Genomic DNA, 27,696 nt, shown 5'->3' with positions numbered 1-27,696 from the left:
GGGGGGGGGACTATGTAAAAAAAATTTTGTACAACGCGCAAGGGTATGCGCGGTTTGTAAAAACCACGTATAACGCGCGCGTTATATGCGAGAAAATACGGTACACTAGTCTCTGCCCACTGCCCTCCCACCATCCAAAGGCCCCTTTAGAAGCCTGAATGGCCTCTTTAGGGAAGGAGTAATCTCTCCTGCCAAGAAGTAATTACAAATTACACACAAAATAAACAACAAAGCTGTGATTGCTTAAAGTTTATGTTTATTAACTTTAATATACTAAACTTAAGGTAGATCAGAATAAATAAAAACCAAAATAAATAAAAGGAACATCACTGTGTAAATAGAAACACTTGGTATTATTGCCATAAATAAAAGTTACATTATACTAGCAGTCTATGAGACCCATCAGCCATAGGCTGAACAGACCCTGGATATTCAATGGCAGTGTATGCACAGCTCCCTGCACTGAATATCCAGACCCAGTGCCCAGTTAACTTCATCACAAAGTTAGGACAGCAAAATATGCTGTCCTAAATTTATACGGTTACTTAGCCGGTTAACAGATTGAAAAATCACTGCATTCCACCACTAGCCTAGTCAGTTAACTGGTTAGTGCTGCTGAATATCCCTAGATTCTACCAGGAAAGCCATAACTTTGAATATCAGGCCCTTGGTTATTGGCTCACTTTTCTCCATAGATATGCCTAACCTTTTAATACTGCTTAATTCATAACACATTAAGAATCCAATATGCTCTGGAAAATCCTTTTTTCTAATCTCATGAATAATCGTTTGGTTAGTCTTATAAAAGGCTATCAGAATCTGAACAGAATTCAATCCTATTTAAGAATAATCCAGGTATGATATACTTCTGTGAGGAAAATGAATCTATATATTTTGTTATCCTTCTCGACTTTTGGAGAGCCCCTACCCCTTCAGGTTCACCACCTGAATTGGAACTAGCTTCTCCTAGGAATGAAGGCTCATAAATCTTCATTTACAACTACAAGAAGGTGCCAAAGTTGTAACACTCATCCTTATGCATCAGCAATTCTTGGTCTGGGCCAAAGACTTTGGCTTAACCTAGAGCTGAGTACATGCATATTAAGTGTCTCCATTAACTGTCTTCGAGTGCTGGCACCTCCTTCACATACAGGAACTGCAGGCTTTGTCTCCATCCTATCTCCAGCTGGGTGCAGGAATCAGGTTTCAGATATATGAACAAGATTTCTATCACAGAGCCTTCAGAACTGGCTCTGGATAATTTTTTTTCAGGGGTGGGGGGAGAGGGAGAGAACGTGCTTCCTAAAATATGGGGCCTACAGTCAAATACCACACTCCATCAAAGTCCCTAACCAAATTCAAAAAAAATTTTATCCTTTGTTAATGAATTATAGCACAACAAATTACAGAAAATGGTAATTACAAAGTAGTGAAAAACAAATACCTAGACATGGGGAAATAATTTCCCCCACCCTCCTCCTCCAAGATGATTCCTTATAAAAGGGAGTTACCAGGGGAGGGGAAAAAGGAGAACAAAAATACTTGTGATTCAGATTGCCACTGACATGGGAACACCCCATCAACTGAATAATCAAGATAAGAGTTGATAACAGTTTGTGGTTCTCCAGGTATGACTTGTTTCTTTATGAAGCAAGTTACATAGTGTGTCAGATTACAGAACTCAGCCTAAATGTTACGCTCTGTTTACGAGAGGTATGTTAGGACTGTACCCTTGATTGTGCCTCTACATATTGGGCACTTTCTAAGTGAAGGTGCACATTCCTTGCACACTACTAGATGTCCACAGGGTATAAATACAATTGAAACTTCTTTATCCATACAAACTTTACAAGTTCTCTCTTCTTGCAACCTCCTTAATTGTTCTTCCATTGATAAACCTAAAAATAAAAGCAAAATTCAATGCAGTTAAACTACAAAAAAAAAAAAAAATTTAATCAAAAAAGGTTAATTTTTTCAGTTCAGTAATTTCCTCCTGCTCCCTTGATTTACAAATCAATCAGAGTTGACCTTTGCTGGACTGTGGAAGGGCTTTCATCCCAGTCCTTGAGTTTTCTGCCATCAGTCACTACAATACCTGCAAATAAAAAATTGGTGCAGTCTACCCAGTGGCAATTATTCCACTTTAGGTAAATAAGCACACAATTTCCCCAAGCTCAACCCAGCACCAGCTATGTATCCTTCATGTCAATTCCCTGGGCTTCAGTTATCTTTCTACCACACTGGTTCTCAGCTTGCCCACTGCTGTTTAGTTTTAAGCAGGGTCATTCCATAAAGCTTATCGTTTGCTTTCTTGGAGACCAATTCAATCAGCCATACCTACAATGAATATGCATAAGATAGTTCTTGTGAATTTCTCTCATGTATATTCATTATGAAAGTCAGAATGATTAAAGGATGTTTAAGGACTGAGTTGAAAGCTCATGGAACCCTAATTCCATTACTTTTCATTTGTAACTATCCTGCAATTTTTCCATTTTTATATCCCCATCTAACATCGCCTAGTCAACCAGGACACACACCAAATTAATATACGATTATGATTTGTATCTTATTATATTTGTTTTAATATATTTGATTAATAATGTGATTTCTTATATTTTTAGACCCCTGATGCAGGCTTTCAAGCCAGCCATGTCAGGTCAACCTAATAAACAAGTACACTACATCCCTGTTCTTTGTTGCTGTATGTCTTTTGTACTATACCTCTGAACCCCTTTTTTAGTCTCAACTAGGGCCACATAGTCCAGTATCCTCAAGAACACAGGATGCACCCAGAGACCAAACATGAGACACTGCTGTTGTGTAATGGCTAGGATTCCCTTGTCCCTGACGGTATGGTACTGTTAACAGACTCAAAAATTAAAGCCAGTCAGTGTCAAGCATTTCAGTCACAAAATCAGCCCCTGTTATGACTGAATTATCTAATTTAATATTTGTACCTATAAAGGATCAAGGTGATTTACAATGTTAAAAACTTGTGCAGGTTACATTTACATGTTAAGAATAGCCTTGGTCAGACCAGTCTAGCCCATCTTCATGGTGGCCACAAGAAGAGAGCAATAGTAGCAACATGTCATACTACCAATACAGGGCAAGCAGTGGCTTGCCCCATGTCTCTCTCATGATAGATATTTTATGTGTTGAAAATTGTAATTGATTAGGTGGGAGGGGGGATTAATTCTGTAATGGACATTAATAGAATACTAAGTACGATATTTGAGTATAAAATGATGTATTTACTGTTACACTTATTGTAAGTTTTAAAAAGAATAAAGAATGGGAAAAAATTATGTAAAAAATAGGTAAAAATGTGTCAATTAAGTACTAAATGATTTCTCATTAAAAAAAAGTTTTAAATCTTGTTTACTTCAGTGAAAAATCTGAAACTGTGCTATACAGTTTTTATAAAATCTTTATTCATTTTTTCATCTTACAACAAAAAATATCATTTGTATCAAGAAATAACATTTGAACTTAATCACTTGATATTATATTACAATCAACTTAAATTAATGAAATAACCCCCTACCCTCCTATATCATATGCATTCATATATATTATACGATATAATCTTTCCTATTAATCCAAACATTTAATAAAGAATCAGAACCCCCCCCCCCACCCCTATCCACTTATTTCAATTATATTATTTTAACTACTCATTACAATAATCTGTTAATGGTACCCAAACATCTCGAAATTTACTAAAATATCCTTTGTGTGGCTAATGTTCTTTCCATTTTATATAGATGACAAAGAATTCCACCAAAAACTAATCTACTCCAATTTTTCCAATTGAATGTAATCTGTTGAATGGCAACTCCTGTCATAAGTAAAAGCTTATTTTTTTTTGAAGAAATCTGACTTCGCTCTCACTGACATGCCAAATAAAATAGTATCATATGTTAAAGCCACCGGATTTTCTAATAACCTATTTATTTGGCCCCATATTGATTTCCAAAAAGCCAAAATAAATGGACAATAGAATAATGATATACGGTTAAACAGTAGGTAAATTCACACTAAACATATGTAAAATTTCTTGTTTCATTCCTACACTATGGAAAATCTAAATGTTAAGTCCTAATTTTTTAGTCATTGTTCCATGGGCAATTTATTTTTCTCATCAGGATCATCTCAAACTCTTTCCATGCTCGTTTTGTTGATTCTCCAAATCCTTTCCATTTTCCATTTCTTCTGGTCTTCTCTCTTCCTTTGCTATATCTTCTAACATTGATGTTTTCCATCTTTCTATTTCTTCATTCTGTGCCTCTACTCATACTTAGTTTTAAACCATTTCTTTCCCCCCTCTTCTGCTCTACCCTCCAATCTTCAAAATCTTTTTCACCACTTACCTCTTTTACTCGCTCATCTGCAATCAACCCATTCCATCCTCTGTCTTGTCCCTAGAACCTCACTTTCCAGCTGCCTTTGTCATCTTTTGCCTCTCATTCTCTCAGGCTTCCAGCTATCTTGTCTCTTATCCTTAACTCAGTTTCTAATGCCTCCTTTTAATTTCTCCATTTCCACCTTCTCACATCTTTAGATGTCTCTTTCTTCCATCTCTCTGCACACCCACATCCTTCAGCTTCACATTATTTCTGTATATTACCTTTCTATACCTTGCCTCAAATACTCCAATCAATTTAACACAGCTCTACACACACATAGTCTCACCCAGTTTGCCTTGTCCTCACTTCCACCCAATCTCTGGGTCCCGCACACACTTGTCCAGTTCCCAGTCCCTACCTAATCTCAATCATGAAGACTATTTTGAGGGGCACCTGTAATCCCTAGATTTCCCTCCTGTAGTAATGCCACTGTACCAGGCTTATTACCTCTCAAGCATTCTCCTCTACCAGCACCCCCTTTCAAAACACAGCCTCTCTGATCAGAGCTGGCAGCAGGAGAAAACCTGAGGAGATCTCTCAACGCTATCCCCTCCTGTGGCCACAGGAGGAAGGAACAGAAACTCCAGCCTGGATTTACCTGCGCTGCCACTGCAATGCCAAATGCAATGAAGGTAGGGGAGAAGACCTGCAACATTTCCAGCTCATGTGAGAGTTGGGAGAAAGCAGAAACAAAAGTAGGTATGGTGATTTTAAAAAAGGGTCATGGATTTGATATACAGTACCACAGTACCACCTTTCTAAGGTAAAACCAAAGCAGTTTACCGTATGTTATATCCAGATAAAAGGGGACCACCAGGGACAAAGTATTTGGATATAACATGTAAACTGCTATGGTTCTACCTCTAAGGTGGTATATCAAATCCATGACCCTTACTTAAAATCACCATAACCACTTGCCCAATTTTTTTTGTGATACATTAGTCTCTCATAACATACTGGTTGAGAATCACTGATGTAGGAAAAGGAAAAAAAAAAAAAAGGTTAAATTGTTGAAAAGGTACAGATAAAAGCATTTGTATCAAAACCTATTTTACCTGAGAAGTCTTCTGATGGGGTGTACTTTAGTGTTTTCTCCACTGTAAAAGAAGCAGATAAAAGCAAAACTAAATACAGGCTTGTTATAAAATTAAGGAATAGTATTGGTTTCCCTTTCTACCTCATCTTAATGTATATAGTGAAAATTGTATCCTAGTATGTCACTTTATTAAACCTCAGTTTGGTTGAAATAGGAACTTCTTCCTTATTTCAACTAGCGACCTGTTCAGATGATTATTATTAGGCCCTCAGCGTCACCACTCAGAACTCAAACGTATCATTGTTCTGAGCTTTACGTGGCAAATCGTCACTGGGTCTAATTTTTCAAGAGCATTCGAGGAGGTCGATAGTATTAGAGGGGTGGTGCCTTGATAAAGCGGTTCCCGCGAAACATGTCGGCTATGTCACCCTGCTTGATAAAAGACATCTCTAAATAGAGACAACCACATATAAGCTAGGTGAAATGAAATTTAATTACATTATAAACTATAGAAAGCTATAAGAATTGAAATATTTAAAGCTCTTGAAAAAATGAAAAATTAGACCCAGTGACGATTTGCCACATAAAGCTCAGAACAATGATACGTTTGAGTTCTGAGTGGTGACGCTGAGGGCCTAATAATAATCATCTGAACAGGTCGCTAGTTGAAATAAGGAAGAAGTTCCTATTTCTACCAAACTGATATTTATGAAATAGCCACCTGAAGTTGTGTTTGCTATTTATATTTGACTTTATTAAACCTGACAGTGGTCTTTGCTAATTTTTAAGCGAGGGCCATTTTGGTCCAAAAGGGATGAAGGAGAACCCACAAATATGTTCTTATTTTGGGCCATGACACCAATAACACTTCTCAACACTCATTCCTACCAGAATACTTTGCCTTGATCACACATGCAGAACACAGATAAACCCATCTCCTCCCTCTCAGCCCTTCCCCTCCATCCATGTGTACCAAATTTCTCCCTCTCTTCTCCATTCCCATCTTTTTTTCTTAAATAGTATTTTTCTGATCTCTCTTCCTTTCCCACCCCTCCAATCCCTGTGCACCATCTCCTCCCTGTCCCTTCATCTCTTAAGCAGCATCTCCCTCTCCCCCCCCCCCCGGGGGGACTGACATCTTTCTTCCCTTCTCTCGCTTTCTGTCTGGCATCTGTCCTTCTCTTCCCCCTCTCCCCTACCTCTTTCCTCCTTCTCTCTGGTTTAGCATTGCTCTCTCCTTCCCTTTTCCCCTTCTTGTGGTCTGGCATCTCTCTGTCCTTCCCTCCCTCCCTCTTCTTGTGGTCTGGCATCTCTCTCTCTCCTTCTCTCCCTCTCCTTTCTCTCTTCTTGTGGTCTGGCATCTCTCTGTCCTTCTCTCCCTCTCTCTCTTATTGTGGTCTGGTATCTCTTCTTCTTTTCTCCTCCCTACCCATGGTCTGGCATCTTTGTCCTGGCCTCCCCCGAAGGTCTGGCATCTTTTTTTTCCTCACCACCCACATGGTCCAGCAAAACTACCACCCCTAAGACCTTTCCTGCATTCTTACTCTCCCAGCAGCAGCTCTTTCACTCTTCGGGTCACCAGCAGCACAATTTAAGTAAACACTCTTGCCTTCGCCAGCCCAGCAGCTTTCCCTCTCTACTGCAAAGACAGGAAGCATTAGCAGATGGAAAACTTCTGGGTTGCTGAAAGCGGCGTGTTTACTTCACTCAAGCTGCGATTGGCCCAAAAAGAGAAAGAGCGGCTGCAGCGCGAGCCACCCAAAAGGTCTCCACAGGCCACCATTGGCTCACAAGCCTTGCAATGAAGACCACTGATCTAGGAGACCAAAGTATCAAGGTTTTAGAAAATTCATTGCGATAAACTCACCAAACAAAGCTTTGAATAATGCAGGATCATGTTCTTTCAGACTGTTTCGAAAAACCTCTGCCGCTTTATTTCCCTTGACAAGAATCATGTCAACCAATTCTCGTGCTTGCAGGACAGCTTGGGTCTTCTGTTTAATGACTCCATATTCAAGCTCACTGATCACCTTATCAGACAACAAACTATCCAGGATGGGAAGCACATTTGTCAAACTCTGGACCACAGCCATTCGATTCTTCCGAAGCAGAGACAAGTCCTCTTAAATTTAAAGAAAGCTCAGCGTTATACTTTAGCTTAGAAAACTACTACATGCTTAAATCAACCCACTCCTTACCTGTTCCAACAAGCTCAGCAAATTAATACTACTCACAGTAAACTACGTAAGAGAGAAATTAGACTTACATCAGCACTGGAAGCCTACTATGTGGGATGAACTCATATTAAGTGTATTAAGTGTGAGACCGTTTTGTAATATAAAATGTATCCAATACAAAGCTGCCTATGGCAGTCTGTTATTTTATCTCCATATTAAATTATGGAGGTTTGATTAAGGAGTTGTATTACAATTGTCTTATTTGTTTTGCTCCCAAAAAGTACCTCTCTATGTAAGTGACATTGCTGAAGGGTTAGAAGGAAAAGTGTGCCTTTTTGCAGATGATACCAAGATTTGTAACAGAGTAGACACCGAAGAGGGAGTGGAGAATATGAAAAAAGGATCTGCAAAAGTTAGAGGAATGGTCCAATGCCTGGCAACTAAAATTCAATGCAAAGAAATGCAGAGTAATGCATTTGGGGATTAATAATAGGAAGGAACCGTATATGCTGGGAGGAGAGAAGCTGATATGCACGGACGGGGAGAGGGACCTTGGGGTGATAGTGTCCGAAGATCTAAAGGCGAAAAAACAGTGTGACAAGGCAGTGGCTGCTGCCAGAAGGATTCTGGGCTGTATAAAGAGAGGCGTAGTCAGTAGAAGGAAGAAGGTGTTGATGCCCCTGTACAGGTCATTGGTGAGGCCCCACTTGGAGTATTGTGTTCAGTTTTGGAGACCGTATCTGGCGAAAGACGTAAGAAGACTTGAGGCGGTCCAGAGGAGGGCGACGAAAATGATAGGAGGCTTGCGCCAGAAGACGTATGAGGAGAGACTGGAAGCCCTGAATATGTATACCCTAGAGGAAAGGAGAGACAGGGGAGATATATGATTCAGACGTTCAAATACTTAAAGGGTATTAACGTAGAACAAAATCTTTTCCAGAGAAAGGAAAATGGTAAAACCAAAGGACATAATTTGAGGTTGAGGGGTGGTAGATTCAGGGGCAATGTTAGGAAATTCTACTTTACGGAGAGGATGGTGGATGCCTGGAATGCGCTCCCGAGAGAGGTGGTGGAGAGTAAAACTGACTGAGTTCAAAGAATCGTGGGATGAACACAGAAGATTTAGAATCAGAAAATAATATTAAAGATTGAACTAGGCCAGTTACTGGGCAGACTTGTACGGTGGGATGGAGGAGGATGGGCAGGGGAGGGCTTCAATGGCTGGGAGGGTGTAGATGGGCTGGAGTAAGTCTTAACAGAGATTTCGGCAGTTGGAACCCAAGCACAGTACCGGGTAAAGCTTTAGATTCTCGTCCAGAAATAGCTAAGAAGAAAAAAAAAAAAAAAAAATTTAAATTGAATCAGGTTGGGCAGACTGGATGGACCATTCGGGTCTTTATCTGCCGTCATCTACTATGTTACTATGTTACTTCAAGCTGGTTTAAACTACAGATCTTAGAGCAGTGTTTCTCAACTCAGTCCTGGAGTCCCCCTCTTGCCAGTCAGGTTTTCAGGATATCCACAATGAATATGGATGAAATAAATTTGCATATAATGGAGGCAATGCATGCAAATCAAGTTTGTGCATATTCGTTGTGGATATCCTGAAATCCTGACTGGCAAGAGGGGTGCTTCAAGACCGAGTTGAGAAACACTGGCTGAGAGTACCTGTATAAATCTAGTATTATTCTTACAGTTTCTGGTATCCTTATATATAGGATAACTGAATTTTGGGCTAGGTTTGGTGTCAAAACCTAAATCTGTGTTCAGCTTTTTCAGTTTTGATCAAAATGCCATTAAATTTTCAGCTGAAACCAAAACCATGCTATGCAACCCACCTACCTGAACCAGAAAGAGCCCCCTCACAGACCCACCCTCCTGGGCCTACCATGTTGTAGGTGGCTAGTAGGACAGGAGCAATCCCTAATTGATCATGCCTCACAAGACTGCCACTGGAAGTTCCAGAAGCCATTCAGATGCAGGAGTCAACGTGGGCAGGAGGCAAGGGGGAAATTTATTCTCTCCCCACTAACCAACAACACAGTAGGCCCAGTAGTAGTAGGATGGGGGGGACCTGCTATCAACAAGTGGCTCCAGAAGGTGAACACAGTTTGGGAGCCCGGGTAGGGCTAGTTTTGTTCATGACCAATTTCCAGTCACATTACGTTTCAGCTAAAACCAAAAATCCTGATTTTCATCAGTCTGTCCTTACAGAATTGTAAGCAATCTTGCTCAGAAATAGTCAAAATTCTACTTGTCAGAGCAGTGCTTGGTAAGACCCTCGATCCATGGGACAACCCCAAGTAGGTATTACATGCAGCATGAAGGTATTAATAATAATAATAATAGAAATATTGACGTTACACTGAATTATGAAGCATCCCATTTCGTATGTGGATACTTTGTAATAAATGAACTGTTTTTGTGGGTTTGCAAAAAATCTCCTTGCTGCCCAAAGTAAATAGCCCAATAACTTGTGTGCAGAAGCAACAATACATAGGTCATGTTTTTGTACATTGATACCTTTTAAAATGCCAACAATTGGTGGGGGGGGGGGAATCCTCCACAAAAAAAAAAAAAAAAAAAACCCCACAAAAACTTCAACAACCCACTGATGCTGTAGTGGTGCAGCTTTTCAGACTTTCAGAGTCACTTACAGAAAGTATCCCATAATGCAGTGGTTCCCAACCCTGTCCTGGAGGAACACTAGGCCAATTGGGTTTTCAGGCTAGCCCTAATGAATATGCATGAAGCAAATTTGCATGCCTATCACTTCCATCATATGCAAATCTCTCTCATGCATATTCATTAGGGCTAGTCTGAAAACCCGATTGGCCTGGTGTTCCTCCAGGACAGGGTTGGGAATCACTGCCATAATGTACTAGTGCAAAATTTTGTCCCACCCATTAAAGGTCTGCCAGCAAACTGTAAACAAGAGCTTACCAGTAGCCACAACAAAAATGTGAAAAACTGTACAGTAAGCTATATTTAAATACTGTTAAACTACTGGTCTAGAGCCAGATATAAATTTGTAACTATGGGACCAGTGCTTAGCATATCTGGTTGCTTAAGTTGGGACATAAAGTAGGCCTTCTATTTTAAGCCTGCTACAAACAAAAACCCCACACATAGGGGCCCTTTGTAAAACTGTCCCATAAAAGCTGCAGAAATTGCAGCTATGAGGCAGTGTATATTTTCAGCAGCTTGAAAACTTGCATAAATGTACATACAAAAACTACACATACATATATTTTAGAGACTGTGCATAAATTTCAACTCAGCTCACATTCAGCGCCAAAATCCACTTCCAGATACACATACATCCAAGTCACAAATGAGTATATATTCATGATAATTTTGTTAAGTGAAATTTTATATGTTTACAGTGACATATGTGCAAAACATCCTTTATGTGGAAAAACCCTCAGTAGAAAACTTAAAAAAAAAAAAAAACCCCAACAACAACCAAATCACCTATTGCCATTTACATTAACCCCTTTTAGGGAACAGCCAACCAAATCCAAACTAACAAGCACCTAATGTCCTACCTGATTGCAAATCTTCAGCTTGTCTCTCCTTTTCTTCTTCCATTTTCTCAACTTGTGCTGTGAGCAGATCCGACACTAACTCACTGATGCTGCTATAGTTTTCACCACTTCTGAGAATTTTACTCTGCACAGTTTGTCTCACCAGACTTCTATGGAAGCCCATATCCAGAGCAGCTGTCACCATCTGGGTGTTCATCATGACTGAATCTTCTGACTGACTTTCCCCAGCTTCAACTTGAACAGCTAGTCAAACAGATTTTTCTTTTAATTACAGGAAATAATGCCATCATGAAAGCTTTAAAATGGCAGCTAAAGTGTCAGATCAATCTTGCTTTGACCTAAAAACTGCAGAATTTTAAACAACTTTTTCAACTCTTCAGCAGGATAAAAGCACTGTAGATTAGGTAAACTTTTGAGTTTACGACAGCTGAAAGACTGGTAATAACTGTTATTCTTAGAAAGAACAGCATAATATACTTGAAAATTTCAGAGGAGCTAGATATATTAAAATTGTTTTCAAATGTTGTTTCTACGGAAAAATGCTTAGGACCTCTGCCTCAGAGCACAAACAACCTACATCCAATGCAAGTACAAGAAAATTGCCCCCAGAATTCTGGATGCTGTAACAGCAAAAATTCTGTCTGTCTTCCCTCCCAAAGAACAGTTCTTCACCTCATTTGATAAAACAGCTATATGATTTAGTTGGCCAATTTGAGGATCACAACATGATCAAACTAAAAAGCTTTCTTTTCAAGGATGCTTTTGATACTTAAAGCTTGACTAAGAGTTTCATTTCATTTCCATAACCTTGTTAAGGTACATTGTTTATTCCCTCCCTCCCTATTGTTTACCATAATTGTCTTCTTTTCTATCAGCAATTTGTATTTATCTACCCATCCTTTCCTCTCGTTTTTACGTTTGTAATATTAGTTTTTGCTTGTTTTGCTGCCCCCTTAATTGTATGTAATTTTAATGATATGTTCATCGCTTAGAAATTTGAGTAAGCGATTAATCAAATATACAATAAACTTGAAACTTGAATTATGAGAAATGCCATATTCCAATTTATAGTACAGCATTCATTTTAATATTTCTAACTTTGAGGTTCTACAAATTATTTCATGCGTTTAAGAAAAACCTCAAGCTTAACGTATAAATACTGTATACATAAGAAAATTTCAAGAGAAAGTTTTGAAATGGCAAATTTTACACAAATCCAGAATACTTACTTGGACTGGAAACGTCATCTACAGGTAATTCTGAAGATGATAATAACTGGTTAGAAGACCAAAAAAAAAAAAGTAGATTGTCACTGAACACAGCTAAATGCATTTTCATAAACTCAAGAAATGACAGGTGCTGAGGTCTGTAATGTTATCAATGGGAGAATATGCTGATAGTACACAGACACATTGTGATGTAAGACTGAAGCCTAATCAAATGAAGATGGTAAACATTTTGCAATATACCAAATGGAAAAAATCCTCTTCTATTTAAAAACATAGGCACACCTGGTAGGTTTGTTTGTTTTGTTGTTTTTTTTTTGTAATGACCAGTATGTCTTGTGTGATTACTGGGAGGCCTAGAATAAAAATTAATACTGCTTATGTTCTACAGTGTCAGGGCTAGCATTCTGAGATGTGGATGAAGGGTGTCCTTGATCCACATGAACACCACATGTTTGGAACCTGTCAAAATTGTTACTCCCTAAAAAAGGGGAGGGGGTCATTTCAGGCTGGTAGAGACATCTGTCCACAGTGCCTGCAGTCAAACCCATAATGGTCTGAGCAAATAGATAGCACCAAAAAAGAGAAAGGGGGGGGGAGAAGGCACCTCTCAAGCAAACAAATTAAATTCCAATATGCAGATTTCCAGTTGATATTAACATTCTTCAGCGATTCTGCTTTTCCAGTGAGGTTTCTGCTTCAAGCTTTGTAGTCCTTGGTTGCAGAGGTCTCTTCCCTCTGTGGCTCGTAGTCCTAGGTTGTAGAGGTCTCTTCCCTTCAGAGGTCTGAGTTTCTCTGAGGATCTGCAACTCATGCCATAGATCTTCAGAGAAACTCAGACCTCTGAAGGGAAGAGACCTCTGCAACCAAGGACTACGAGCCACAGATCCTCAGAGAAACTCAGACCTCTGAAGGGAAAAGACCTCTGCAACCAAGGACTACAAAGCTTGAAGCAGAAACCTCACTGGAAAAGCAGAATCACTGAAGAGTGTTAATATCAATTGGAAATCTGCATATTCAACCATTCTAACAATTTGTCCCTGATGAAGCAATGAATTTGTGAAACTGTTGAGCCACTGTACTTCAAAAGGACCGTAGCGGACTCCTAAAGGATTCTAGCAGGCTGTTGGCCACTAGACCACACAATAAGTGCTTTTTTGGTCTTTTTTCATGAATATGTGGAAATGGTTTTAAGTTTTTGGGTAAAAATATTCACTTAATTTTTGGAATAAATTATTATTTTTTTTAATAATCTTTATTCATTTTAAAACACTTTTAATAAGTGGAAACAGATTATACATTTAACACTTTAGACATCACTTATGATTTTACAAGATTCATACAGATCATTACCCTCCCCCACCTATCTTAATCTTTATCATTAAAGTAATTATAAAATTTTATCATATGTTCCAAGATATATTATACATATTTTAAACATAAGTTATACATATGATTGATCAGACTTATCAAACCTAAAAAAAAAAAAAAAAATACACATCCTTCCCTCCTTTCATCATATATATAAATAATTAAAAGACCTTAAAATCCTCCCCATCCCTGCATAAATTAATTTTAAAAAAAAATCAATAAGGTTTTTGGATAGATGATAAAAATCATACCCCAGTAAGACATTCATTGGAGGGTGAAGTTTGGGTGTTTGAGGTCCTTTTCCTTGTTTTTGAAACATACATACATATAATACATTGTATTATATGAACTCTCTCACTTTTTGGAATTACTGAGCAAATAGATGTTAAAGCTCTAGTCTAGATCTTTCCTTACACTGAGGACAAAATGTGGACACCTGACCTTCAAGACATTTAAAAATTAAAATATATTATTTTTAAAGAAAGGATAATGAAAAATAACTTGGGAACAGATGTAGAAACACTACCTACCACTTGACCACAGCAAAGCAGAAAAACATAGAAGTGAGAAGATAACTACCGTATTTTCACCCATATACCGTGCACCCGTGTAAAACGTGCACACGGGTATAGCGCGCGGGGAACACAAATTTATGTTAAAAAAATTTAATATAGCGCGCACACACGTATACTGGGCATGCTAAAACCTCCTCCTGCCTACTCCAAACCGGCATCCTCCCCCCTGCTCGCTTACCCGAGAGAGCATTTTTTTTTTCATTCGAATCCGGCATTCCCCCTGCGAACCGGCATCCTCCCCCCCCCGCTCGCGTCACCTCCCCCTCCCCCACGATCCTACATCCCCCCCAGCACCGCAAAACATCTCTTACCCGATTGGGCACCAGCACCGGCACCAGCACCAATGCACAGGATGTGCCAGTGCCAGTGCCCGAAGATCCTCCCTCGTTGGGTTGGGCTGGGCGGTGCGGTGCGAGAGAGATCCTCTTTCTTCCTGCGCCGGGCTGGACTAGGCTTTGAGCATTTGCGCATGCTCAAAGCCTTCTGGTCTCGATTATCTCGGAGAGAGCGAGACCAGAAGGCTTTGAGCATGCGCAAATGCTCAAAGCCTAGTCCAGCCCGGCGCAGGAAGAAGGAGGATCTCTCTCGCACCGCACCGCCCAGCCCAGCCCAACCCAACGAGGGAGGATCTTCGGGCACTGGCACATCCTGTGCATTGGTGCTGGTGCCCAATCGGGTAAGAGATGTTTTGTAATGCTGGGGGGGGATGTAGGATCGCAGGGGAGGGGGGGTGACGCGAGCGGGGGGGGAGGATGCCGGTTCGCAGGGGGGATGCCAGATCGGATTGAAAAAAAAAAAGTTGTAAAACACGCTCATACATAACGCGCACGGTTTGTAAAATCGTGTATAACGCGCGCATTATATGTGTGAAAATACGGTACTACATAGGAATCACACTTGCTCGGAGCTATTCCATACCAGCACCTGATGACTTGTATGTCTGGCACAACCCCCCCTGCTTGTTAATAGAAAAATCACAATTCTAGCTTGACCAAGTTCCAAATATAAAAAATCATTTGAGCACTATCACTCAGATAACTTGAGTGCTATAATTGACATGCGTGACAGATGCACATGCAAATTAGTTAACAAGGCATTATCAATCATTGAACTTAATGATCCCCAATTTACATTTGTATAAGCATCTGCCCTATTCATTATTCAAAAACATTAGCACATTCTAGCACACAACTCAAGAGGTGTGACCATGGGAGGGACCTGCCTAGAAGTTATATGATGTTATAGAAATACTGTCATTTGTGCTTTGTACAAATCACCCTTTACAGAACAAAAGTTAAGTGCCAGGTCTGCACTAAATTTCAGCACCATTTACTGATCCAGCCCCATGTATCATCTTTACCTGCCCAAGAAGAAGTGGAAATCTTGCTTGAATCTGGCTGACAAATCCTTGTCCTTTTATATGCAGTAAATATTCACACCTATAAAGTGAATTAAAAAGAAACAAACCCAAAAACAAAGAAATATTGTTGAACATATAAGACACATTACAAATATTACATCATACATATTGCACTGCAAGTGCTGAGGTAGCATCTCTCTGTAACCCCTGGGTATCTAGTATAGGGGTGATGCTGTCAAACTACTAGTAATTAGTCCTGAAATGTTAAAATAGTCACTTGGTCAATAGGCCTTACTGCTGAGCTTGAGTTTAAAACATACAGACCATGACACATGAATTCTTTCCAGCCCCTCTACATGTAAATGCATGTGGGGGAGGGGTTGGTCAGGTGTATGTGCATATGTGTTTATACATAAGTTTGCATCTGTGTACATGTACAGGTGCACACCCAGCAACACACATGTGGGTACAGGCACATAACAGGAGTAATGTAAGAAAATGTCTTTACAGAGAAGGCAATAGAACAGCTCCCAGGGGAGGTACTGATGAGGACAGTATTTGAAGAAGACATCTGACAAACATAGAAAATAAAGACCATTGATATATCTAATCTATCCATCTACACCAGCGGTCTCAAACTCAAACCCTTTGCAGGCCCACATTTTGGATTTGTAGGTACTTGGAGGGCCTCAGAAAAAATAGTTAAATGTCTTATTAAAGAAATGACAATTTTGCATGAGGTAAAACTAGTTTATAAATCTTTCCTTTTGGCTAAGTCTTTTTTTAATTCTTTATTCATTTTATGATTTACATCAAGTACACAGTAAGCAACAACAATTTTGACTAATACACCACTTAAAATTCCACAAACTTTTTCATTAAATAAAATGTATCCCCTTCCCTCCCACCATACTAATATTAAATAATACATATAATATAATAAATTCTTCCTTCCCTTCATAACAAATAATGAAATCCAAAAACCCACCCCCCTCCCCATTCTTTCATTTATGTTAAACAAGGAAAAATGATATCTATTCATTACAATAATTTATTAATGGCCCCCACACATCCTTAAATGTATTAAAATATCCTTTTTGAACAGCTAATGTTCTTTCCATTTTATATATATGACACACTGATCTCCACCAAAAACTATAATTCAATCTGTTCCAATTTTTCCAATTATACGTTATTTGTTGAATGGCAACTCCTGTCAGAATCAGTAAAAGTTTATTATTATTGGAAGATATTTGGCTCTTGGCTCTCATAGACATGCCAAATAAAAAACTGTCATATGATAATACCACATGATTCTCTAGCAAACAATTTATTTGGCCCCAAATCGACTTCCAAAAAGCCATGATAAATGGACAATAAAGTCTTAATAATATTGTAATTTATAGCTAGAGTGACATATGATCAAAAATCTTTTATTTTGCTTTTGCGATTATGATAAACATACCGAGGGCCTCAAAATAGTACCTGGCGGGCTGCATGTGGCCCCTGGACCGCAAGTTTGAGACTAAACTAACTATAAAACCTACAATCCTGTCTTCTCGCTCAGAGAGATCTTCTATGCTTGTCAGATGCTTTCTTCAAATACTGGCCTCATCAGCAGTACCTCCCCTGGGAGCTGTTCTACACATCCACCAAACCACTGTGTAAAAAAATTTCTTACATTACCCCTAAATCTTTCCCCTTTCACCCTCATTCTAAAAGCTTCCTTCCCCTTGAATGAGGCCCACCTCCTGTGCATGAATACTTTGGAGGTACAGTGGTACCTCGGTTTACGAGTGCACCGGTTTGCGAGTGTTTTGCAAGACGAGCAAAACATTCGCAAAATCGGCGCCTCGGAAACCAAGCGCGTCTCGATTTGCAAGCGCCCCCCCCCCCCCCCGCGAACCGGCACCCTCACGTGAACTCTCAGGCCTCGAGCATGCACACATGCTCAAGGTCCAGCACAGGAGGCAGATCTTCTGGCACCAGCACCAACGCACAGGACATGCTGGTGCCGGTGCGGAGGCTACACCAAAGTAAGAAGAGGGTTTGGGTGGGTTGGGGGGACCTCAGGTAGCGATGGCGGCGGTGGGGGGGGGCCAGATCGCAGGGGTGGGGGGGGGCCAGATCGCAGGGGAGGGGTGCGAACCTATCAAAGCGAGTTTCCATTATTTCCTATGGGGAAACTCGTTTTGATAAACGAGCATGCTCCTGGAACGGACTATGCTCGTAATCCAAGGTACCACTGTATTTCAAAGTCTCTCACATTTCTCTTCTCCCTTCTTTCTTCCAAAATATACATACCCTGTTTCCCTGAAAATAAGCAGCACAACAAAAAACAAAACCCAACAATCCACAGTAAAAACGATCCAATGAAAATCAAAAAAAAAAAAAAAAAAGACTGTGGATAAGATGTTCTGAAAATGATTTTTTCTCTTCACAATAAAAAATAAAAATACAGTAGTCCAACCGGACCCTACATGGTCCGTATTTCGGCGAACACGCCTTCCTCAGGGGTCCAGATAGCCGAAAATAACTGAAATAAGCAGAATATCGCAAAAAACAAACAAACACTCTCGACATCAGTGATGCGGCAGAGGGAAGGACTTGGCAGAGGCCTCCTAGAAGCAGACCATTCAATGCACTACCGCCGCTGCTGTTTTTGGAAGCCTCAAAGCGGAGGTATGTCAGTCTCATGGTGGGAGGGGTTCTGCTGTACAGGGGGGTGGAAGTGAGGGATAGATAGAAAGATGCTGCACATGGGGAGGGGGAAGAAAGGAAAGAGGAAAAATTGGGGTGGAGGACAGGAAAGGAGAGATGAATGTTATACATGAAAAAAAATAAGACATCTCACCCAAAATAAGCCCTAATGTGTTTTTTGGACCCAAAATTAATATGACACTTATTTGGGGGGGAAACACGGTATTAAAATCTTTAGATCTAGCTCCAAAGGCTTTATTAACAAAGACCACTTACCCTTGAATGGTCACCCTCTGTCTGGCTGAGGGTGTGATCTATTGAACTGAAAAGTGAAGATCACGAAGGGCATAGAGAAAGTGGAGAGGGACAGATTCTTCAAACTTTCGAAAAATACAAGAACAAGAGGGCATTCAGAAAAGTTGAAAGGGGACAACTTCAAAACAAATGCTAGGAAGTTTTCCTTCACCCAACGTGTGGTGGACACCTGGAATGTGCTTCCAGAGAGCGTGATAGGACAGAGTACGGTATTGGGGTTCAAGAAGGGAATGGACAATTTTCTGTTGGAAAAGGGATAGAGGGGTATAGATAGAGGATTATTGCACAGGTCTTGGACCTGTTGGGCTGCCATGTGAGCGGACTGCTGGGCAAGATGGACCTCAGGTCTGACCCAGAAGAGACACTTCTTATGTTCTTACTCTAGATCAGGGGTGCCCAAATGGTCGATCGCGATCGACCAGTAGATCGCAAAGGCAATGAGAGTCGATCGCATTGCCTTTGCGATCTTTTTCTCCCTGCTGCTTCCCCAAGCCAGGGGCATACAAGCGTCGGACTTATAAAACTTCACCTCCGACGTCAATTCTGATGTCGGAGAGGAAGTTCTGGGCCAGTCAATCACCTGGCTGGCCTGGAACTTCCTACCCGATGTTAGAATTGACGTCGGAGGTGAAGTCTTGTGGGCCCGGCGCTTGTACGTGCTAGGCCTGGCTCGGGGAAGCAGCAGGGAGAAATCGCGTTGGTGAGGTGGGGGTAGGGAAAGAATCGGGGAAGTGGAGGAATCGGCACGATGGCTTGGGGGGGCAGGGGGAGTCAGAAAGAAAGGCAGAAAGAAAGAGGGGGGCAGGGGGAGAGAGAAATATTGGCTTTACAGAAGAAGGAAGTGCAACCAGAGACTCATGAAATCACCAGACAAAAAGATAGGAAAAATGATTTTTTAAATTTAGCGATCAAAATGTATCTGTTTTGAGAATTTATATATGCTGTCTATATTTTGCACTATGGCCCCCTTTTACTAAACCGCAATAGCAGTTTTTAGCGCAGGGAGCCTATGAGCATCGAGAGCAGCACAGGGCATTCAGCGCAGCTCCCTGCGCTAAAAACCGCTATCGCGATTTAGTAAAAAGGGAGGAGTATATATGTCTATTTTTTTGTATAGTTGTTACTGAGGTGACATTGCATATTTTAGTCATCTGCCTTGACCTCTGATAAAAACCCCGAATACAAATGATATGTTCTCTGCTTACAGTGTGCTTTGCATTTTTTAAAATTTTATTGCTGGTAGATCATTTTGACTTTGTCATTTTAAAAGTAGCTCACAAGCCAAAAAAGTGTGGGCACCCCTGCTCTAGATTATCTCTCCCCAGACATACAGAGATTACCATCTTTTTCCTACTGGCAATTCCTCTCCATATGCACCTGTCTGGCTTCTGCTATCTCCTTTGCTAAATGTTTGGCCACTTTAAATAATACACAAGTACCTCGAACCCCACTCTCATGCGCTGATGTACTTCATCCCCAATACTGTACTGCTCCCTTTGGTTTTTGCAGCACAAATGCTATCACCCTGCATTTAATATTACCTCATAAGCAGCTAAAATTCTACATAATTCCTCAAGATTAACTAGGCCTACTTCATATTATCCCATCTATCTACTCTTGGTATCATCAGCAAAGAGGCAAACATGATATGGTGTTTTATAATATTTTTATCTTGGAGATTCCTGGATTGTCAAATTTTGGGGGTTTTTTTAGTTGTTTCCATTGTTTACTGCCACTTTCAGTGTTCTGTGGTAATTGCATTTTTTTTAACCTTACTCAATAACATTTTTATAAGTGTTATGTTATTGGAATTCTTTTATCCTGCCATATCCTCACCAAACAAAATTCAAAGTGATGCATCAATGTCCCCAAATATTTAACACCTATGACCCCAATGCCAGAGATCAGCACCAAATGGCATAATTATAAGTCAAAAAGCTAATTAGGACTGCCAGAAGCAAGGGGGGAAATGCAAGATGGAGAAGATAGAGCAAGAAAGCAAACTGGTTCTAGTATACCTTGGAAACCACTTGGCATGTTCAGTCCATGGATCATCTCCAGATTCCCAACATCTCAATCCACCATCGCAACAGAAACATTTTACATCATCATTACCACCTTAAATAAAAAAATATATATACAGTATAAGAATTATGGCTCTTCGAAACTCAATTCTACAACGTTTGGGACTAGAAAAATGACAAACCCTTCTGTTCAAAGGTAAAGATATTCTTACCAACATAATAAAATCCAGCATTTGCAAGTTGCTCTGGTCGCACTGGGATTCTGGGTGACCAATTCATGAATGTTTTAACTCGAGCCGCATATGTCTGCATGCCAATATTTGAGACATTAAAGCTGGAGTGTTCCAAAAAAGGACAATCGGGAAAATGTCTGCGATGCTCCGACATTGCATTATCTTTAGGTTCCCAATTACTCAGTTGTCCACCACACATAAAACATGCAACTTGGTCTTCAGGTCCCAGATAGTAAAATCCAGCTTTTGCAAGTTCTGTTGGAAGTATAAAGGTCAGGGACCAGGCTTGAAAAGAACTTAATCTAGCTTCTTCTGTGTTCATTTCAGGTTTGTACAGGTTGGGTCTAAGATGAGACAAATCTTCAACTGCTCTATATGTTACAGGGTCTACAGGAAAACTGGAGTACATACAGTTGATATATCCAACCTGATCTAAACTTGAAGTGATGCTACTAGATTGTGAAGACTGTAAGACACTGTTTGTTACTGGAGGAGAAAAGGCTGAATGAGATGAGGATCCAAGGTTGCTAACATGGAAGCTTTGAATAAAGTTGCAGCTCGGATACAGTTGTTTATGTTTTTCAAGTGCATTGTCTCCTGGTTTCCAGTTATCCAGCATCAAACCACAACTGAAGCATTTTACCTTGTCATTCACACCAGTATAATAAAAGCCAGCTCGAGCAAGACTCCTTTCTGACACAGGCACATTTGTAGGGAAACTGGAGAATGTAGACATTCTATAGAGTTCACATGAGAAATCGTACTTCAGCTCATAAGCATTATTATTGTTCATCAAATTAGCCAAAAACTGGCTTTTTTCAAGGAGGTTCATTGTTAAAAGTACAAAAGAGGGAGCAGTCTTTCTCTGGGAGGTAGCTTTGTGCATTCAATTAGATTCCTACCATATAATATACCAAGATATGGAATCAAGAGCAGATAAAGCAAAGTTTGGGTCCCTGCAGTGATCGGTGGAGAGAGGGGTGTGGGTGTAGTTGGCTTTTTTGGGAAAAATAAGAGAAAATGACACTGCCATTGCATATGGAAGCTGCTGAAGTTTGAATTACCTAAAGATGATAATCTAAAATTGTGGGGAACAATTTAGGAAGGTCTAAGATTATAACTGAATGACAACATTTTTTTTTTTTTTTTTTGGGGGGGGGCAGTATACTGTATATAAAGAGATTATGCCATATCAGATTTTGCTCTGAATTTTCACCACATAAGTTGGCAAGTCCAAAAAAAATATTCATTACATTACAGAAGTCATACAGTAGTTCAGGGATGGCAGACTAATCCTCCAATCCAACAGCACTGTTTCTCAGAGTGGTCAAGTTATGTACTGTAAATTTAATTTGGTTGTTTTGTTTTCTCAGAAAATCTTGAAACATAGCCCACTTTGGGCCCCTTTTACAAAGCCACGGTAGCGGTGCTGTCAGGGTAAAGGCACCAAAGCCCATAGGAATTGAATGGGTTTCAGCTTTTTTTTTTTTTTACCGTGGCTTTGTAAACGGGGCCCTTTGTAATACTTGAGGACCAATTTTCATCATGCTTGGATTATTATGCATATTATACTTGTTTTTGACTATACTCAATTTCTTGCTGTCACAGGTTGTCCACTTTTATTGCCCAAATTAGTCCTCCCAAGTCCACAACGTTTACATTTTTTGGCATGGTGATGCACAGTACTAGCATCAACACAGTCATCACCATAAACAATCTGCATGCGACGGTGAATTTCAATGGGAAGGACTCCTTCCACAGTCAAAAATTCTATCACAGCATATTGCTTAGATTGCACTGTTGAGTGCTCACCACACGTCTCCATTTCACAAACAATAGCACAACTGCTTCTCACCAACTAAGGTAAAGAAAGATTTCAAAGAAGTAACCATATGGCATATCAGTGCTGCCCTTTGTTGATGAATGAAAAGTAATGCAACTGCTACTTCCATATTTCATCCCTCATAACAAGTATATTTCCTTCATAAACAGAAAATATAATGATTTAATTTTCTTAATTTAGTTTGTTCTTGGACTTAACCAATAAAAATTTTGATGCGCAAAGCTACCTCCCAGAGTAAAGACTACATCCCTAATGAGAGATTTAGTCTTCCATATTGAAGTCTGTGGCTCAGCAAAAGAAATGGTAAATATTTATACAGAGAACCATGGTGGTTTGTTTAGCTAGGAAACCCCTGTAAGAAAAAAAGGGACAGAAATGGCAATTAAAAAGAGGACACAACAAACTAAAGATACAGATTAAAAATATATCTTCAACATTAACAGACGTGCATTTAAACACCATACCAATACCATGGCTTCCTAAACCTGCTGCTCTCAGAACTTCATACTACTATTTTTTTATTTCTATGGTGCTATATAAACATATAGCCAGTATGGTTTTCAGGATAGACAAAATGAATGTGCTTGACAGAAATCTGCATACATTTCAAAGTGTTGTCTCGTCCTTATCTATTGTGAATACCCTAAAAGCCCCACTGGCTGTGGAATCTCCTGTAAAGGTTTGGAAAGCATTATAACAGATGCAACCGATCACAAATAAAATGCAATATAAACGATCCCGTACACAAAGCGAAAGTTAAACTGTTTTATTATTATATAAATTTATAGGACAAGCCTCAAAGTCCACCGTGCGATTCAATTTAAGAAAACCCATATAGGAAAACGCCTCTCTCCCTAAACGAGAAATAGTCAAACAAAACACCCACCACGGCTTAAGCACAGCAAGTTGGCTCGACCACCCAGAGAGAAAAATCAAACAGAGCTGTTAACTTCCAGAAGAAAGTCTCAGCTTCGGGAGCTTTAATAAGCGCTTTTCTCCAATGGAAAAGTACTAATAGGCACCGCCTAATGGGCGGAACACTGGGAGGGGACTGGGAGGAGACTTAAGGGAGTTTTCCGCAGTAAGGCCAGATGCCCTTCGGCTTCCCAAAAGGACAAGTCGCATTGGTCTCCGGCCGTGGCGCTGCAGCGCGTTCTCCGTTAGCCAGGAAGGAAAAGGACGTTAACCCCCATCTAGCCCAACCGCTCGCGTGCAGCTGAGAAGCCCTGACGTTAACACGCGGCGGAGCAACGCACCGTCAACCCCCTCTAGCCCAACCGCTCGCGTGCAGCTGAGAAGCCCTGACGTCAGCACGCGGCGGAGCAACGCACCGTCAACCCCCTCTAGCCCAACCGCTCGCGTGCAGCTGAGAAGCCCTGACGTTAACACGCGGCGGAGCAACGCACCGTCTACCCCCTCTAGCCCAACCGCTCGCGTGCAGCTGAGAAGCCCTGACGTCAGCACGCGGCGGAGCAACGCACCGTCAACCCCCTCTAGCCCAACCGCTCGCTTGCAGCTGAGAAGCCCTGACGGCAGCAAATAACGACGGACTACAAGAAAAAAATCCAACCCCTTACCGCTTCAACGACCGAGGGCATTACAATCCACCTTATTTCGTTAGCCGTACGTTCTATCCCGTCGCTTTATGACCATCGACAAACCATAAACAGTATACCCAGTTCGTTATTCCAAACGTATAACTTCATTAAATGCTGACCGCAAAGAGGCGGGGCATAGCGAAAATTGCCTTACGTGCCTACGGCTTCTCTTCCGCTGTGGGCGGGGCTACGACGTAAAAAAAAACGTTTTAAAACCTAGTTCTGGGTCACCGCCTCTCAGCCCCACCCCCTTGCTGTTTGCTTGAGCTAGGCGGTTAGGGCTTTTAAAGAGAGCGCAGCGGGTGGGAAAGAAGAGGGGCGCGCGTTGTGAAGGAGGTGGCGGTTGGTACTAGCAACGTCGCCCTACACAGAGTAGGAACCCCGAGTTACCTGGTATGTTGTTTTTTTTTTCAGGGACTTTCCACCGATCCACTGTCGGGAAAGCCCCGGGTACCCGTTGTGGAAAGTCCCTTTTGCGGGGAGGGGAAGTTCCCAGGGAAGTGAATAAACATCCTGTTAAAATATCCGCCCTTAGTAGTGCGAGTATATAATTCAAATATCAAGGAACCATTGTGTAAGGCAGAAAATTCCTTAGTCTCTGAAAGGGGATTTTCTTTTTATAGTTTTCTTGAAAACCAGAAAATCCCCAGTCAGAACCTGAAATGGTTTTTCAGTGTCTAGTATTGTTAACACATTACAAAGATATTTGTTATTGGTTAAGAACATAAGCAATGCCTCTGCTGGGTCAGACCTGAAGTTCATCGTGCCCAGCAGTCCGCTCACACGGCGGCCCAACAGTAATCCTCTATCTATACTCCTCTATCCCCTTTTCCAGCAGGAAATTGTCCAATCCTTTCTTGAACCCCAGTACCCTACTCTGCCCTATTACGCTCTCTGGAAGCGCATTCCAGGTGTCCACCACACCTTGGGTAAAGAAGAACTTCCTAGCATTCGTTTTGAATCTGTCCCCTTTCAACTTTTCTGAATGCCCTCTTATTCTTTTATTATTCTCTGGCAGTATTATCTATAAAAAATACTGGAGAGAAGTGAACCAAGACCTAACCCCTTGAAGGGCTTTGCAGACAGCTTTTCATTCCCTGTATCTGAATTCATTTACCAAAGCTATTTGTTGCCCTTTATTCAGATAGTTTCTACTAGTTTACCACCTTTGGCCTATCCCTTTGGCTAGGCAATATGTTAATTTGCTTCTTTTCATTTTTATTTGCCTGGTGGAAGTTTATTGCCCTTTAGGTCTTTCATAGATCACCCATCCTATCAGTGCCTCATGGAGTACCCCCCCCCATACCTACCTTTACCTCTCCCCAAACCTCTCTTTGCCTTTGCTCTTATGTTAAGATATATTGTTCACACGAGTCAGACCAGTGTTTCTCAACCCACAATATGCGTACCCTAGGGGGTACGCAACATGGCCACCAATTCCTGTCAATTTCTGCCCATCCATCCACTGCTGTTGCCGCCAACCAGGATCTCGTGTTTCTTCCCCTCCCCCCACCCTCACCTTCGACAACCTTCTTGGAGCTGCACTCGCTCCTTCAGCCTTGCTCCTTGCGGTGGGCGTCATACGCAGCGATTCAGGCGCTGCATGCAAGTGACTGACCCAGAAGCCTTCTCTCCAATGTCAAGAGTTGACGTCAGAGAGAAGGCTTTTGGGTCAGCCATGTGCAGTGTGTGGGTTGCTGCTTGCACCATCCATTGCGGGAGTGCTGCTGGGGGCTGAGGACCAAAAGAGAAGCGAGTGTAGTTCAGACAAGCAAGGGGGACATGATGTTTTGCCACCGTTTGGAATTCGATAATAATTGACTTAGCTCTGTTTCTAGTACTGTAGTACTTTGTGTTACATTGCAGCTGAAGTGGTTTGCATATTTATATTACATACAGGTACTTCCTCTGTCGTTAGTGGACTTTCAATCCAAGTTTTATATCTGGGGAAATGGAGGGTTAAGTGTCTTGCCCAAAGTCACAAAGAGTCACAGTGGAAATCAAACCTGGTTCTGCTGTGGTTTAAGTGCTTTTTGTGTTAGGGGGCATGGCAAGGGTGGATAATTTGACAAGAAATTCCACAGATTAATTGTTTATTGAGTTGGATTGGTTTTTTATAAAAATAAATAGAAGAAATGACATTACATTACATTAGTAATATTATTATGGGGGGTTGGGGCGGGGGTACTCGGTTGGTATTTGTTAGGCTTAGGGGGTACTTGGCTTGAAAAGGTTGAGAAACACTGAGTTAGACAGTAGAAAAGAATCTGAAAACTCAGGGGAGCTCTTCTGTACAGTTTATTAAGTACAGACTCACATATTGGTGAGCCATTTTTCAATCACGCATTTCTCCAAGCTATATAAAATTTCTCACCCACTCCTCAGCACCTGTTCTCTACCGTTAAATGTAATGTAATGTAATTTATTTCTTGTATACCGCTATATCCGTTAGGTTCTAAACGGTTTTAAGAAAATATACATTTAAATTGAAAGTAAGAAGTTAGAAAGGTGCTTAATAAATTCCCTTACTGTCCCGAAGGCTCACAATCTAACTAAAGCACCTGAAAGTTGATAAAGAAGTGAAAAATAAAGAAGAAGATTAATGTTAAACATTTTAACTAGACAGTATTAATCTGAATAGTACTTTGGTAATGGAAGAGAGGAGAAAAAAGGAATAGATGTAAAAGGGAGAACCGTAGGAAGACAGAATTTTGGAGAGAATTTAAATGAAGGAGATATAACATAATAAAGGCAGAATTAAAAACAATAGATAAGGTTAAAGAAATTCATAATATGAAAAGAAAAATAAAGTAAAAATAAAAATAGTGTCTTTAAACACAGTTTTAGTCATTGATGAATGTGGAGCAAGCAAGTGGTGTTGAAAGACTATGTGTGCCGGTGCCGTTGTTGCTAGGGTAGATAGGGTACTCCTGTCCTGTATTTACTGTGCCAACCTGGGCCGACGGACAGCGGGACACTAGGGCAGAAGTCCTCCGAAACTCGGGTAGGCAGATGACGATTAGACCAACGCTGTTAAAGTCCTGCATGCAGGATACAGGTGGAGGAGGCAAATGCACTGCAACAGTCACAAGGCGCTGAGCTGTACACTGGTATCATAGATGCATTTGTACAGATATGTTGCCCTTGTGGACCTTGAACCTAATTTGCAAGGGGAAGTACACACACACGTTTCCCTGAAAGCTGATTATGGGTATCTGCAAACTTTGCACCTGTTTTTTATGCAGATAAACTTTCAATACAATACAATCTTCTCGTTA

The 27,696-nt window shown here is 40.7% G+C and overlaps 1 protein-coding gene across 3 annotated transcripts; it reads right to left on the bottom strand.

Moving 5' to 3' along the window:
- Positions 1–236: 236 nt before the first annotated feature.
- LOC117362133 (inhibitor of apoptosis protein-like) lies at positions 237–24,542 on the bottom strand. Of its 3 annotated transcripts, none has more exons than XM_033947999.1 (9): positions 24,496–24,542; positions 20,957–23,172; positions 20,739–20,838; positions 15,706–15,784; positions 12,403–12,448; positions 11,174–11,416; positions 7,316–7,570; positions 5,468–5,509; positions 237–1,898 (listed from the first exon to the last, which is right to left on the bottom strand). In XM_033947999.1, the coding sequence occupies exons 2-9, from the start codon at positions 21,861–21,863 to the stop codon at positions 1,705–1,707; spliced, it is 1,866 nt and encodes a 621-aa protein (XP_033803890.1). In that variant the 5' UTR covers positions 21,864–23,172; positions 24,496–24,542; the 3' UTR covers positions 237–1,704. The 3 variants fall into 3 exon arrangements, with proteins under 3 accessions (XP_033803890.1, XP_033803889.1, XP_033803888.1); XM_033947998.1 differs by having other exon boundaries at positions 24,398–24,532; XM_033947997.1 differs by lacking the exon at positions 24,496–24,542 and adding an exon at positions 23,707–24,096.
- Between the last annotated feature and the right edge of the window lie 3,154 nt (positions 24,543–27,696).

This window comes from Geotrypetes seraphini, chromosome 6, assembly GCF_902459505.1.
Source record: "Geotrypetes seraphini chromosome 6, aGeoSer1.1, whole genome shotgun sequence".
Classification (NCBI taxonomy): Eukaryota; Metazoa; Chordata; class Amphibia; order Gymnophiona; family Dermophiidae; genus Geotrypetes; species Geotrypetes seraphini.
This window is presented reverse-complemented; position numbering and strand designations above follow the sequence as displayed.